The sequence below is a fragment of the Lytechinus pictus genome, chromosome 6 (assembly GCF_037042905.1).
Source record: "Lytechinus pictus isolate F3 Inbred chromosome 6, Lp3.0, whole genome shotgun sequence".
Classification (NCBI taxonomy): Eukaryota; Metazoa; Echinodermata; class Echinoidea; order Temnopleuroida; family Toxopneustidae; genus Lytechinus; species Lytechinus pictus.
Window position 1 is genome coordinate 16,602,703 of NC_087250.1, and position 15,828 is coordinate 16,618,530.

The following is a 15,828-nucleotide window of genomic DNA, read 5'->3' on the forward strand; positions in this document are numbered from 1 at the left end:
ACGTGTATACCGTGAGGGCTTTTAAAAACAAATCAAAGGACGCATATTTTTTCTTTCATGTTTTTTTGTTATAACTTTTCTTTCTGTCTGGCTGGTTCTTTTGATCCAACACTTTGCCAGGTTTACCGAAAAGGTCCATGTATATGACCAGGGGGTCGTTTCATAAAGCTGTTCGTAAGTTAAGAACGACTTTAAGAACGACTGGTGAGCCTTTCTTACGGGCTTAATCATTGTCACTGAATATAACATTTACCACAAGAAAGGATCACCAATCGTTCTTAAAGTTGCTCTTAACTTTAATACGAACAGCTTTATGAAACACCCACCTGGAAAAGTTGTTAAGGGCAATGTTTTTTGGTTGATTTGTGTTCTGGATGGGTTTTAAAGTAAATTGTGCTTCGTTGCCATCTCGTCAACCTTGGGAAATTCGAATTAGCATAGTTAGTATAATCATGTTATTAGCATACTTCTTTTATGTAGTATGCTACTAAATAATAAAGCAGAAAGATTGAAAACAAAGGATACAATTGTTCTAAGGGTTCCAGTGACGAGATATTGGGTGTACAAGTCCCTCCCAGTTTCCGCGAGTTGGAACTCGCGGAAACCAGGGGGATGGTACATTTTCAGGATTTGTTTAAGATTAAACAGAGCGCAGTACGGGTCACGAAGAGTTATGAACGAGTAGTACCGAGTACTGCTCGAGTGATTGCGATCTTTTCTCGAGTTTGGCAGAGTTTACTGAGAGTCTTTCAAGATCTTCATACGAGTAATTCAGCCCTTGATAGGTGGGAGTTGTCGTGCTTTCTGCTTTTTCTGAGATGGATGACCAGATAAACCTTCTGGATGGACCTTCAAACTCTGACTCGGAACCAATAACAATTGTTCTTTCATACTTGTATCAAATTTGATGAAATGGGGTTCTGAATGGTGAAAGACAATCAGGCATGAAGGGGGGGGGTGCGAATATATGTGTAGTAGTGCTCAAAAGTTAGTGGGGCCCAGCAGAGAATGAACATATCTAAAGTGTTGAAGTTATGTCATGTTTTAGATATATGATTGTGAAGTCAGGTGATACAATATTACATTAAAGTTTGCTTTATAGTGCATGGCTCCCTGAACGTTGTAGTGATATTGTCTACACTCAACACTCAGCACAATGGAGTACATTTTGTGGTGGGGTTCACTAACAACTCTTTTTTTTTTTACATGTAAACATTGTTCCTGACAACCTGAAAGCTTGCCGAAGACTGACAAGACATAACAATTAATGTGTGTCAGGTGTTGTAGTATACTTAGCAACAGCTAAAAAGAAACACCTTGTAATTGTTACTACACACCGATGAAAAAACATTGACTGACTTATAGTAAAAAGACCTATTATCTTGATGTTGATTTCATGCAAAGAGGGGGGCCTTCTAAGAAATGAATGAATAACTTAAGAGATATCTGAAAGAGTGTTATTGACTTTCGTAAAATAAGGGAGGCTATATGTAGCAACGTTAAGCTGCTTGTGAAAACAACTACTATCAGGATTCAAAGGTAAAATAATAGGACCCTCTAGCAAAAAGAGTATTCTTTATGTTTTCAGTCTTTCTGGTTTAAGATTTGTAACACATTGCATCATAAAAATATGCTAATTACATGATTATATATACTATGCTAATTCAAATTTCCCAAGGTTGCCGAGATGACAACCAAGCTCAATTTACTTCAAAACCCATCTACACTGTTATAAAAAAAACAGAGGATTTTACAGAAGAAAGAAAAACAGATTTTACAGAAAGAAGTAACCAAATCATTCTGTAAATTGTTAAAACAGAAAAAAATGTATACAATTGTTATAGAATTTTACAGAACAGGTCTGTTTTAAAAAGGGGAAAACAGTTTTATTACAATAAATTTGTAAGATTACATACACCAAATATATATTTTCTGTAATTTTACACAAATGCATGTAATATTACACAGTGCAGTAAGATTACAGGTGTTCTCGAGACTCTGCTGCAGGAATTTTTGTTTTTTTAAGTAGAAATTTTCTAACAGTGTAGAACACAAATCAACCAAAAAACATTGCCCGTAACAACTTTCCCAGGTCATGTACATGGGCTATGGGGCTTTCCACTGGACTTTTTCGGTAAACCAGGCAAAGCGTTGGATCAAAAGAACCAGCCAGACAGAAAGGAATGTTATAACAAAAACCATGAAAGAAAAAATATCTGTTCACTGGTTTCTTTTTAAAAGCCCTCACGGTATATGCACTTCCAATCGATTGCCTAACCCTGACACGCACTTCAGGCAAATAATGAATATAAAAGGACCTCATATCGCATGAAAACACTCTATATTTTGTAAATTGTCCCAAACGATTGTGGTTATATATTTTGACCTTATTTGTATGTTGATTGTATTATATATATTTTTTATATTTGAAGACAATAAGCATGCATTCCAGGGCTCTCCACTAATTGTTCAACTTTTCAAAATAATAATCGCGGCAACTCCATCCGGAGCGGGTTGCTGAACCTCAGCATGAATTTTAATTCGATACAAACGCGATAAAAAGGAAGACTCTGGATGACATTGAAACTGTACTAATTTTGTCTTCCCTGCATAGCAGAGTGAGACTATAGTCGCAGTTTTTCCGACGGCGGCGGCGGCGGCGTCAACATCAAATCTTAACCGAAGGTTAAGTTTTTGAAATGACAGAATAACTTGGAAAGCATATGAACCTAGTTCATGAAACTAGGAAAAAAGTTAATGAAGTATTACTGAACATCCGTCATGAGTTTCAGGTCACATGACTAAGCTCAAATGTCATTTAGGGTCAATAAACTTAGACCATGTTGGGGACTCAACATCAAAATCTTAACCCAAGGTTAAGTTTTGAAATGTCATCATAACTCCGAAAGTATACATATTTCATTAAACTCGGACATATTTATCGTGAATTAATGATGAAAAACATAAATTTTCTGATATATTTCGAGGTCATTGACCTTAAGTTCATTGACCTCTAGAGGTCAGCAGAGGCCAAATCTGTATTATATTCTAATTTCAAAATAAAGCCTATGGTAAGATATAACACTGGTAAGAGTTTAATGCTTAAATCATAATTTTTTGAAAGGGCTTTGGTCAGATCAGGCTTTGTACTACTACTACTACCAGGCGCGGATCCAAGGGGGGGGGGGCGAGCCGGCCCCGGCCCCGGCCCCCCTATTTTTTGGCAACCCAAAAAAAAATCCTTTTAACTTTACAGAAACGCTGAAAAAAAAACAGAAAGAAAGGTACGAATGGGTATTACCCATGTTTAATTTACAGCCTCTTAACGGCCGGCCCGATCCCAGACCTACTTGCAGTGGCACTGCATTCTGTTAGTTCACAAACTGTAGGTAAACCACGCTACCGCAACTGCGCGCATCAAGACATTCTCCTGCACATGGGTCACCTGCACTCCATCAACGGCCGATTAGCTCGATAGGAGGATTACCATATGTGCACAAGTAGGCTGTAAAACAGTATTTCAAAAAATTCTCAAAATGTCCTGTTTTCAGGCCCTTATATCAACGGATTTCGAGCTCTCATTAATATTCGATTGATAAATAAGGTAACAGTTTCACGAATTCCTAATAATGAAATTGTCCCTTTTTCAGAATGGAATATCGATATCGACAAGTTTCATCTCGCGATTAGGAAGAGGAATAGGAAAAAATAGTCATTTTCATATGATGACAAAATGTCCTTACAATTTATCCGGGTGCTTGGTCTAAGTAATAATTAAAACAAATCGACTCACGCTCACATCATTCAAGTACGATCCATATCCACTTCACAATTTTCCTACGATGCTTGAAATAGTGCTTAAATTGACCCTCTTCAGAACGCCTTCAATTTTTTTTTCAGCTCGCGCTTGCGCTTTATTGATTTTCATGATAAAAGAAATGTATCTAGAATGCAGATTTTAGGTCTAAATCTAAAAAACACGCAGTTTGTTTTTTATTCAAAACGTGCTTGAATATTTCAGTTTCAGGTCAGAATATCAAAAGTTTTCCTTTTGCGCTTCGCGCTCGCATTATTAATGGAGGAAAATACCCAATTAGTCAACATTTTTGTGATTTACGAAACATGAATAAATAAATGTGTCCCGTTTTTAGGTATTAATCTATTTTTTTCGCTCGCGCTTCGCGCTCGCATGAAATGTTTAGTTATATACCTTTTCTGTATATGATTACAAAAAGTGCTTAGAATGTTCATATTTTAGGTCAAAATGTCATAAATTTTCAGCTCGCGCTTCGCGCTTGCATTATTTGATTGTTGAAATATGTATTGTTTTCATGGGTAACTGCAAACAGTTCTTACGGTTTTCCGTCAGGCCAGAACGTATATTGAAAAATTCTGCTAGCGATTCGCGCTCGCAGTTATTATTTAGTTACATACACAGCTTGTTTACGATCACAATCATTGCTCAGAACAGTGGCGTAACTACGGGGGGCTTGGGGGGGGGGGGCACGTGCTCCCTCCCCCAATCGGCTGGCCAAAAAAAAAAAAACGGGGAAAAGGAGAAAAAGAGGGAGAAAGGGAGAGAAACGTAGTGGGGAAAGAAGAAATTATTGTTAATTATAATGTTTTATTATGTTATAATTATGTTATGTTATATTATTTAAAAAAATAATAATAATTTTATGAAACATAATTTGCGCAAGGCATATGTCTTCATTGTTCTTGGTGCTCGCAATGACTACAAAAAGTGCTTCATGTCAAGATGTATATTATTCTAACAAAATCAGCAAGAGATTGGCACTCACAAAAGATGACTATGGTGAGATATGTATACTCTTAATGGATCCTAAAATATAGTCCTTATGATGTCCCTGTTTGGGGTCAATATATACAAAAATTTCAGCTCGCGCTTCGCGCTGGCATTGTTTGTTTAGGTGGACAGGTATGTAATATGTTTACAAAAATTGCTTATAATGTCCTTTACAGGTCTGAATTTCAAAAAATTTCAGCTCGCGCTTCGCTCTCGCATTATGTGATCAGTGAGATACATAACCGTTTAATGGCACTGTCCTAAAAATGTCTCTATTATGTCAGTATACCTGGCAACTGAGCGCGCCTCGCGCGCTATTTAAGTGAGTCATTTCTTTTGCTGGTGCCCCCCCCCCCCAAATGCCGTGACCCACGGTACGCCACTGGCTCAGAATATTCAATTTTCAGGACAAAATACATGAAATTTCCGTAAAAATTTGCTCGCGCTCGTACTATTCAATTAAGGCTTATATGACATTATTTATGTAATTTCGGTTTGAGCGGTTTCAGTTTCCCCTGTACAAATACGCAATAGGGGATACAACCACACTGACCGCGATCAGTCGAAACGTCGTAGCGCCTTGTCACGTGCAAAAATCATTGTAGCGACGATACGACGGTTTTGCATTTGCATATCAAGTGCGCGCAGCTGTTGTTTGCTTTGCTACAGTGCACGATTCCAATGCCGGGATTTGCGTATTTTATCAAACAGTGTATGGCATCGCCCTGAAAATCCGCACATAATAAAATAAAGTGAATTGCTGCCTGGAAATCAAAATATACAATAGAGTAGAACATTTACTCTCAAATTCTGCCAAAATCTCAAAATCGAGTTTTGACCAAAATTGACTGATTCGACGGTTCTGATTAACACCGACGATTAACATCAAACTAATATGATAAATGCATTTTTCAAACAATAATCTGGCAGAATATTATTACGATTTGAAGGAGCTCGGAGAAAAGCCTTCAGATGCACCACCAAACCGATCCTCTTACCAACGAACGTAGAGGGCGTTAATAATGGCTATGTACACTGCAAAGTTTTGAAGCCCTCTATGTCCGTTGCCCCTTACCTTTCAACGATCCCCTTGGATGGAAGAGAATCCTGTCGATCACTGTGTTCCTGGATCATATCATATGAGATATTTGCAGCAAACGGGTTTCCTCCATTTGTAACAAGCTGGGACTCCATATTAGCAATGGTATCGTGCTGCGGACAAGGGAAAGAGGAGGGAAACAAACTGGACATAATTGACCCATGATCATGATATTTAACGTCAATTTTGTCAGAATTTACCATTTTCATTCAAAATAAGGTATAAAGATATGTACTATAGAAATACATGTATTTTATAATGAAGTAAATCGGAATATATAGATGATTCGCAAAAAAGAGAAAAGCCAAATAAGCCCATTGGTCAATATTTCATCAAACTCGAATGTGGAATAAGTGAATGGCCCATTACATCGGGTTGACGTGTCCAGTTAGGCAATCGCGTAACCAGACTATTCGAGAAAAGGGTTCCTCATAATTCTGGAAACATCGGGTCCAGTTTACCCGACCTTTTGTACAATTGCCTATAGGCCTATTTCATTTTCAAACAAGTGGAGCATCCCTGGCAGTCTCGTCTGCATTACGCCATTCAATAAAACAGCAGTGCTGACTTTGAAAAAAAAAATATTGAATAGTTATATATTATATATAATAAAATACTACGTTCATTTGTTCTTAATATATATTTCTGAAAATTGAGTTTTCAAGTTTGAGACAATATAAGTTTGTGAAAAAAAAGATATCCAAATTTGATTGCTCTGCCCCGGCATTGAGCACTTTTGGAAACCTCAACCAATCCCATACCAAGTGGATATATATATATATATATATATATACATATATATATATATATATGTATATATATATTATATATTTATTTATGTATGTATATTTCAATACTTTAATTTTACGCCCGATAAAATGTAAAAACTTGATATGAAATTGACATCGCTTGGAAGTATTGTGCTTTGATGACATGTCTCATCTTTAAATTTGCAAATTCGCAAAAATGTAATAAGGTATAATTTATACAATATTGACAAAATAAAATGCAAAATAGTGACTGACGCCATTGTCTCTCTAATTGCCGTATGTCTTTGTGGTTTTTAATGAACGTTTGGTTAATTTTGTGAAAAAATGCGAAACTTAAAGATGTCATTCCTCATTTTACATCCGATTCAGATACTTTTGCATAATACATGCATTATTTATTATAATCATTGGATCATTTTCGTTTGATTGAAATCAATCAGCTAATTGTTCCGGATGGCTTCCCTTTTAATCGTCTGATTTAGGTGGAGAAATGCTAAATTCAACACGTCTTTTGCTTTTTTCTTGGGGGGGGGGGGCTTTTTAGTTATGATAACCGAAAATCGCTTGTGTAGTCATTTATAGAAATCAGCAGGAATAACGACAATTTACTTCATGTCAATTAACTTTTTTATAATTTTTGCAATATAAACATGAAAATGAATAATAATGTAGCATTTGCTTTTCAATTTGACATTTAAAATAAAGGTTAAACAGGAAGGTAAATATCAAGTAAATTAATGGATTTTGCGAAAGTTGTAAAAAAAATCTATATTGTAAAAAATATATATACAAACTATGCCTTGAAATAGAATGTACAAAACAATACCTTGTAATAAACGTTCTTGTTGACCGGTGCGCCTTGGTCTATGACGGCATCCATGTTCCTATGGTCGATGAGGAGAATGCCACCAGGTTTCAACATTGATTTGAAATTTTTGAAACTCTGACGATAGAGGGCCAGTTCTGGTGTTTTGTCGATGAGACAGATAATGGAACTTGAAACACACAACACTGCATCAAATGTTCCAAGCCCGTGGAGATCGTCTCTTAGAGATAACCAATTAGCTGGTAATATTTCTGTAAAACGGAATAAAATATCATACAGTGGAATGCTAAAATTAGCATTCATAAGTAATCGCATTTCAAAAGTTGGAGAAAACCGGGGAAATCCCAACGAGCATGACAAGGGTAACCACCCGGGAAAAGCCTGTCCGGTACAATTGAGAATGGTATTGCCCTGACGTTACCATGTAGTACATGTAGTAAAAGCTGTTGTATAAATTATTGCTAGAGGCGCGAAGAATTGCAATTAATTTTTCTTTTATTTAATTGATTTCGTCTGTACTTTCGCCTTGCTCTGCACCCTCTATCAATCGTGACTGTGGTTTAAATGCAAAGGCAGCTAAATCACCTGATTTATGGTGAAATGTCGAAAAGGACAATATATATATATATATATATATATATGAGAAAGTATACCTGTACAACAGCTTTGGAATGAAGAGAACAATGGTAGGCGTAGCTTTAATCAAGATACCCCAGAGCTATCTGCCCTTTGGAAAAATTGGTGATGCCGAAAAATGTATCTGACGGGAACGGAACCAGGGCCCCCAGCTTTGAACACCGGTGCCCTAACCACTTGACCACAGAGACGGGTTAGTGGCTTAGGCGACCCAGATCCAATTGACCGTCAAATAAACAGATTTTTTATACCACCAATTAAATTTCCTTTATCGGGTGTAGGTGAGCTTTGAAAAATGACAGGCCGCCATGCCTCAGCTGGATCAAAGCTATTGCTCCGATTCAGTACATTTATGCGACAAATTAAACAAAAGTGAGAAATTATACATGGACAACAGCTTTAGCAACTCTTGTGATTAAATAAGTTGTGAAAGAAATGAATGAAGAGAACAATGATAGGTGTAGCTTAAATCAACGGTCCCCAGAGCTATCTGCCCTTTGTGAAAATTGTTGATGCCGAAAATTTATCTAACGGGAATCGAACCCGGGCCCCAGCTTTGAACGCCGGTGCCTTAACCACTAGATCAAAGAGACGGGTTGGTGGCTAGGGCGACCCCGATCCGATTGAACGTTAGATAAACGGAATTTCGATACCACCAATTAAATTTCCTTTGTAGGTGAGTAAGTGATTTTTTAACAATGACAAACCGCCAAACTTCAACTGGATCAAAGCTATTTTTAGATACAGTGCATGTATGAGACAAAGTTAAATAAACACGAGAACGCTGCCTCATGCAGTACCAGGGGGAAATCCTCAGATGTTTTCACCAGTTACTGGGAGTTTCTTTCGGCCCTTTATAAACAATACTCCCTCTTGGTGATGAGTCAACAGAGCAAATCACCACCTTCCCCACTGGTAACAGAAAAAAAGGAAGGAAAAAAGAAAGAAAAACGAAAAGAAAAAGTTGCTCAATTGCTGGTTACCCTCTTCCTTCGGACATACTTGGTCCAAATCCAAGCAGAACCCTTCTCTGCAGCCTTAGAAGCAGCCCTATGCAAGCAAGCTTATTTTCTCTATTTGAGAGCCATTGCTTTGAATACAGTACAATTGTATGGGACCTTTTATACAAATGTGAGAAATTATACCTCGACAACATCTTTGGCAACTCTTGTATTCAAATATGTTGTTAAAGAAATTAATGAAGAGAACAAGCTTCCTAAGAGCTATCTGCCCTTTTTGGAAAAAAAAATTGATGTCGAAAATAAATGCCACTGCCGGGAATCGATGAAATTTACTCTGATGATTTCCCAGTGCCTTTTGGCGTCCCACAAGGATCACAATTGGGTCCCGTGTTATTTACAATGTACACTGCCGATCTCATTTCAAAGGTTCAGACGGGCTTTCCTTAGATATCTAGTCACTGTTATGCTGATGACAAACATCTCTAGAAAATAGCATTTAACAATCTTGCTAATTGTATACAAAGCACTTCTTGGTAAAGCTCCCGGTTACAATACAGATTCATTGATGTAAAAATAACAGTAATCATGGTTGCAATTTGCGCAGTTCAACGAATCATCTGCCTTTACAGATCCCATCATTCAAAACTAAAGTAACTCAAGGTGATCGAAAATTTGCTTGTGTATCCCCAAAGCTCTGGAATAGCTTACCCCTGGAAGTTAGGAAAGCACCACCCGTAAACAATTTTAAATCGAACTCAAAAGACATGGATTTAATTAATAACAAGCATTTTAGGAGACCTAAAAGCGCACTATAATATATTCTTTGGTGAATAGTTTCTGCACTCTTTAAAATGGGTATATTATTATTATGTTTATAATACCAGGCTCTCTTCTACAAACTGACATGGACTGAAATCTACAAATGTATCAGGCTGTGAAAGCCTGATACATATCACACGTTCTTCCGGGGTTATTACTATTGTATTCCTGACAAGAATGTCAACCATTATACTTACCCCAGTTTTCAATTTGTTTCTCCTGTTTTACTTGTCTTGCGTAGTTAACCATTTGCTGGGAGTCATCCGAACTAGTGACATGGAAGCCTTTCTCCAAGAGCAATAATGAATCCCCACTAACAGTGTAAAGTAGAAAAAATGGCATTCGTTTTTGAAAATTATTGAGATCAATCTCAGCGTTAGTCGAAAAATCATTTACACTCTAAAATAGAATAATGATTAAATTAAATCTATATCGGCCTATTGATAAAGAATAGCCGAACATTCGGTTTGATTTTGAGCCTAAGGATTTATTTAATATGAAACTCGAAATATGGATTTTTTTTATATCGCTTTCAAACTAAACATGGTTTTAAACTCAAATCCACAATGCCAAGTCTAAATATTATGTTCGACTGTTCATTATTTACAACCGATCGGGATTAATTGTTATATCCTTAAAAGTAATAGTGTTTTAAAAAATAAATGAGTGATCATAGGGTTAGAAAATACTTATATAGAAATTTAAGAGACACAGAGTCACAGACCTTAGGTCATGATCACTTGGATTGAGAGAGTCCACATGAGTGAACGAAAGCTCGCCCCAAAAACGAAATTAAGGTTGGTAGAAGTGAAACTTAACACTATTTCAATTTTAAATACTATATACTTGTACCCTATGAAACTAGAGAAGAAACAGATCATGATAAAACTTTAAACGCATTTATCCCCAAAATCGTTCTTTTTACTGAAATCGCTTCCAAGCCGGTTCGTACAATCGCTGACGATATAAAGAGCAGTGACCCAACAAGAATTTGTCCTTGCTTTTGGTATTAAAAGTCCATCAGTTATTGCAGCTCTGGTTCTGTAGCCATGAATAGAATTCGCTTTGTCAAATAAATTGGTCAGTTATTTTGGTGCCTGTCCATTTATAGCTCTGTATACCAACTTACATCTTTGCATTTTCCACCGATTTTCAATTGATGTCCAGTTCAACTGACTGAAAACATAATCTGTGGAAGTACGTGTACCAATTTCAAGGACAATTCGTGCCATTCTTTTATGTTGTTTCACAAGCGACTCTTTGGTCGTAATTGCACAATTTGACCAAGCAGTGTATTGTTTTCCATCATGATGAATAAATATTATGAATTGAACATTTTTATCGGTACGACCCTGCGAAAGAATAGTTTGCATATTGAGGTATATGAAATTTGCATTGATATGGACAGAGTAATAAAGGTTTATTCCTATAATTTGAGGCTCCTTGTTTATTCCACGTAATTATTCCATAATTGGAATATTTGGATGCTAAAATAAGGCTGTGTAAATTTTGATGAAAAGGACATGTATATCAATTTAGCCTCGTAATGGTATGCCCTTAATATCCCGTTGCCCGTAAGATTTTCACGGAAATTCAGGTGACCATTTGAACCATGCAGAGCAACTTCGTAGCCAGGATTTACTTTTGGATGGGGCGGTAAGTGTCATTTACAGAGCGGGCGAAGTGTGCTTCCTAGGGGGGGGGGGGAGTTTTTGATATCTCATTAAATTCAAATAAAAAGAAGACGTCTCTTACGTCTTTAGTATACCCTTATTAACTCGGATTCGATTGACTTGCTGTGACTATTTTTTTTCGAAACTAATTACGATTGAGGAATTTGAAGTATAATTCATTTGACCGCGGGGGGGGGGGGCGTTTGGAGGGGGCGACCGCCCCTACCGCCCCCCCCCCCTGGCTACGAGCCTGATGCAGAGACCATTAAAAAAAAAACTTTCCTCAACATTTCACTTTATACTCAAAGTACATAACCTGGGTGTGTATGTGACCAAGTTCATGACAGGTATTAGATATATTGCTCGATCAATGGATTGAATGTTATATAAAAGCAGACAATCATTATTACACAAGATTTAAATAAAAATCATTTTACTCACCCAGTGCCGCAAGCAGCCTCTAAGATACGGTGACATTGATAACTTTCTAGTTGCTCTAACAGCCACCTTTTAAATCTTTCTGACCGTTCATATTTTACGCCAAATTTTATCACAATATCTTTTTCTTCAAATGGGTTGGAAAAAATTGAACATGTTGAAGAACCCGGCATGTTTACTTAGCGGTTGATTTTAGTAGACGCAAATTATATATATATATTATTATTATTATAATTCTATACACAAGGCAGACCGGTGGGGAAGAATGTTAACCTATTGCCCGCTTCGTTCGACTAAACATGCTAAATAAAGGTGCGTTGGACTGCCAACTTCGACTCAAGTGATAGTTGCGACCTATCCCCGACCTTTCGATGGAGAACACGAACGCTTATTTACGACGGTACTTGATTTTGGAAGAGACTTTTGGGCCCGTCGTCATGTTGGTAAAACTCTGTCCTGGAATGCAAATTGTGTGACATGAGATTTTTTTTTCGTTTCGCATCTGGAACGGAAACATTCAATATGCGTTTCGTGTGCAAAACTCTGGTTGCTACTATGGTAACAGCGATATATCCGATTTAGGACGACTTTCCAGAGCCACATTTGGTTCCTCCCAGAGCTCGAGAGGCCGCCCGGGGGCCCACTTCCATTGAAGAGTGGATAGCAGGCGCGACCACGCGTAAAAAGGGAAAGAGTGGGCAAGTACGTTATGTATAGGCCTATGTAACGTTATAAGGGTGTCAAAAACGATGTTTAAAATACTGAAAAGGGGGATATATTTCCAATACTTGTAGGGTTTCACAAGCTAAATACTTGTTAAGAGATGCATTTTCATAATCTGGAAAAGACTTGCTTCCCTTGTTTAGGGTGCTTTTCGAAACCCCATGGTCGCGCCTGGTGTCCACTCATCAATGGAAGTGGTCCCCCGGGAATTTGAATCCAATCCCCCATTTCTGGGGAAAGTAAAACATAATGCCCATTATATTGTGTGCTAGAGGCATATCGTTTGTGTAGGAGTATATATAGGCAAAAGAAAAAAACCCCGCAAATTCGACTGTTATTCAGACGTTTACGCCTATTGTCTATGCCGTGTACATATCAACGCATGCGAAATGGTTTCGGCTGGAGAGGTGATCTGACCCATGGAATAAATTGCCAGTGATCCACCAATAATCCACATCAAATGCAATATCGATTCGATGGACTGTAATGATCTATATCTAAGCCTTAATTCAGTAACTTTTCCATCACTCAATATGTACTCGATTTGTTTGAAAAACCACTTTCTTATCCATGTTATAATCTATTGTAGGCCCTGCATTTCGAATATCTCCAGCCAGCTGTCATAGTAGAGGCTCGCCGCCGGCTCAGGGGGCATATACATGTACGATGATGACCATCAGTCGTAATGTACATGCATGTATGGTGCGGGTGTCGCGTGAAATAATTTTGCACACGAAAAGCAGATCTATGGGGCCTGTAACAAAAAGCTTAGCAATGATTGTAGAGCAATTTCCTACGTTTGATAATATTGACTATAATGTACAATCACTCTTAAAATCAAGTGTATGATTAATCGTTAACTTTTGTGTTAGGGGACCCTAATGTTACCGTCCCTGAGGTTTGCGAAAGGTGGCTGATCATCTCAGCGACGCGGACATTAATGTACATCGCAGAAGAATCGCATATAGCCACTTGAAAATTTAGACGAAGCGGACGGCCTGGCATGGTGGCATCCTGATATGGGGTTGCATTCTGCACATTATACATGTAGGTCCCGGGATGTAGGTGCTAATTTGGGGAAGAGCACCATAACGTATCCCCACTAAAATTGAAAATAAAACATGGAGAAGGTTCACAATGATATATCCAGCCCTAATATAGAACATATATGATGGACGAGTGGAAATAAATACAAAAATGTGGCTTTATTCCTTGCGTGTAATTGTCCATAGACATCCGTTCATTTGGTCAATAAATGACCATGACCTGTAAGTCTAGACTCGTCGAAGTCTTGGCACATATTCACTAAAAACCCCTTCTGGTATCAGCGCTTCTCGCTAGCATAGTGGGAAGAGGTCTTGACTGCAATTACAATGAGGTGAGTTTGAGTCATAAGGTCCCAAACAAGGTAACCCACACTTTAAATCCATCGAAAAAAATCTGAAGTGAACAAACCGGAAATGTCAGCAATTTTTTTGTTATTTTTGGAGCGGGTACACATGGCAATATGTCCCTTATTTGCAACTTTCCAAAAAGCTACATGTAGTTGCAACTTAAAGGTGCGCCCAGTGCATGGGCGGAAATCCCAGGGGGGACAGGGGGGACGTGTCCCACCTACTCAAAATAGTAGGGGGGACACAATATCAAATGTCCCCCCTACTATTTTTGGTCTTTTATGATGGTAAGAAATACATCATTCTAAATCGAAATAAAACATGTATTTTGGGACGAGATATGACCTTACTTTGGCGATGATAAATTTTTTTTTGCTTGTCAAATTTTCCCGCCCCTTGTCCCCATAGGCGGATCCAGGGGCCGAGGAGCCCGCCCCCCCCCCCCCCTCTTGGCGGAGCAAAAAACGAAAAAAAGGTAAGAAAGAAGGAAAAAAGGAGGGAAAAGAGAGGAGAAAAGGAAGAGAAGGACGACGAGTGCATAAAATAAGATGAGGGGAAGACTTGGAAAATAAAAATAATCTTTCGTAGTGCGTATCAAAAAAAAACGGGACAGATTTGAAAAGTCTATAAAATTTTAGTTTCAAATAATGATGTCTATAATTTGGTGTCAATAGATGCTCTAAGGTCTTATCTTTGAAATGCAATTTAAAAAAATAAATTTTATTCATGCTTGACCGAACACGGGACGTTTTTGTTGGGGGTTCAAAAAGAGGCTTGCGCCAGAATTGCAGAATATGTGCATGTAATACAATGATCAGACTTCTTGCTAATCAGGAGACTTCCTCTTGACCTTTTCATTATCTGTGCCACAATTTTCGAATTATGTTGTCAAATTTCATTTACAAAGTTATTTATTTAATTGAATTATTTTGTTTTTTCATTTAAACTTCTCTTACCTTTTAATTTTCCTTCATAAGTAACTGAGAAAAGAAGATTTTTTTTGTTAACCCAAGCAAGAAGATTTGAATTATTAATTGGGAAAACTTGTGATTATTCAAATCGTTTTATTATGTGAAACAAATTATGTTATGTACCTTTAAAAGACATGAATCTATTTTTCAATGGGTCATTAATTCGTTGACCAAGTTTAATTGCTTGACAGGAAACACAGGAAGGGATTCATGTCTTTCAATGACAATGGTGTATTGAGTCAATTTTGAAGGAGCTAGATATGGCAGATCGGGTAAAATGTATTAAAAAGTTGTGAGCGAGCGAAGTGAGCACGCAAATATTCCCACTTTTTTAATTACAATATCAAATTTTGTGATAGATTTTGACATAATATTCAGCAAATAATATCATATTTTACTTTCTATCTTTCCTTTTATTTTCTGTCCACTTTTTTTCTTGGTCATGATTTTTTTTAATTGAGGGGGGGGGGGAGCAACCCCAGAGCGCCCACCCATCTGTGTGGCTTTGTTCAAAAGGCACTATAACCTTTGTAGCACATAATGAAAGGATTTGAATAAAAAATCCATGCTCTCCCATAATTCGGTTGAAAAAAATAATTTAAGCTTGAAGAAGGAATATTCAAAGCTAACAGAGAGCATATTAAAAAGAAATAACAGAATAATTCAATCAAATAAATAGATCTGAAAATGAATTTTGACCGCATGATTTG

General features: G+C 37.4%; 1 protein-coding gene across 2 annotated transcripts in view; it reads right to left on the reverse strand.

Moving 5' to 3' along the window:
- Positions 1–15,828, reverse strand: part of LOC129262884 (glycine N-methyltransferase-like) — a 37,253-nt gene that overhangs the window by 4,111 nt on the left and 17,314 nt on the right. The window contains exons 1-4 of one of the 2 annotated variants that reach the window (XM_064101054.1): positions 12,034–12,290; positions 10,117–10,232; positions 7,503–7,753; positions 5,883–6,019 (exon numbers count right to left, since the gene is read on the reverse strand). In XM_064101054.1, the coding sequence (XP_063957124.1) occupies positions 5,883–6,019; positions 7,503–7,753; positions 10,117–10,232; positions 12,034–12,203 (674 nt within the window). In that variant the 5' untranslated portion in view covers positions 12,204–12,290. Of the gene's footprint in view, positions 1–5,882; positions 6,020–7,502; positions 7,754–10,116; positions 10,233–12,033; positions 12,291–15,828 lie in introns of those variants that run through there. The other variant, XM_064101055.1, reaches the window with a different exon arrangement.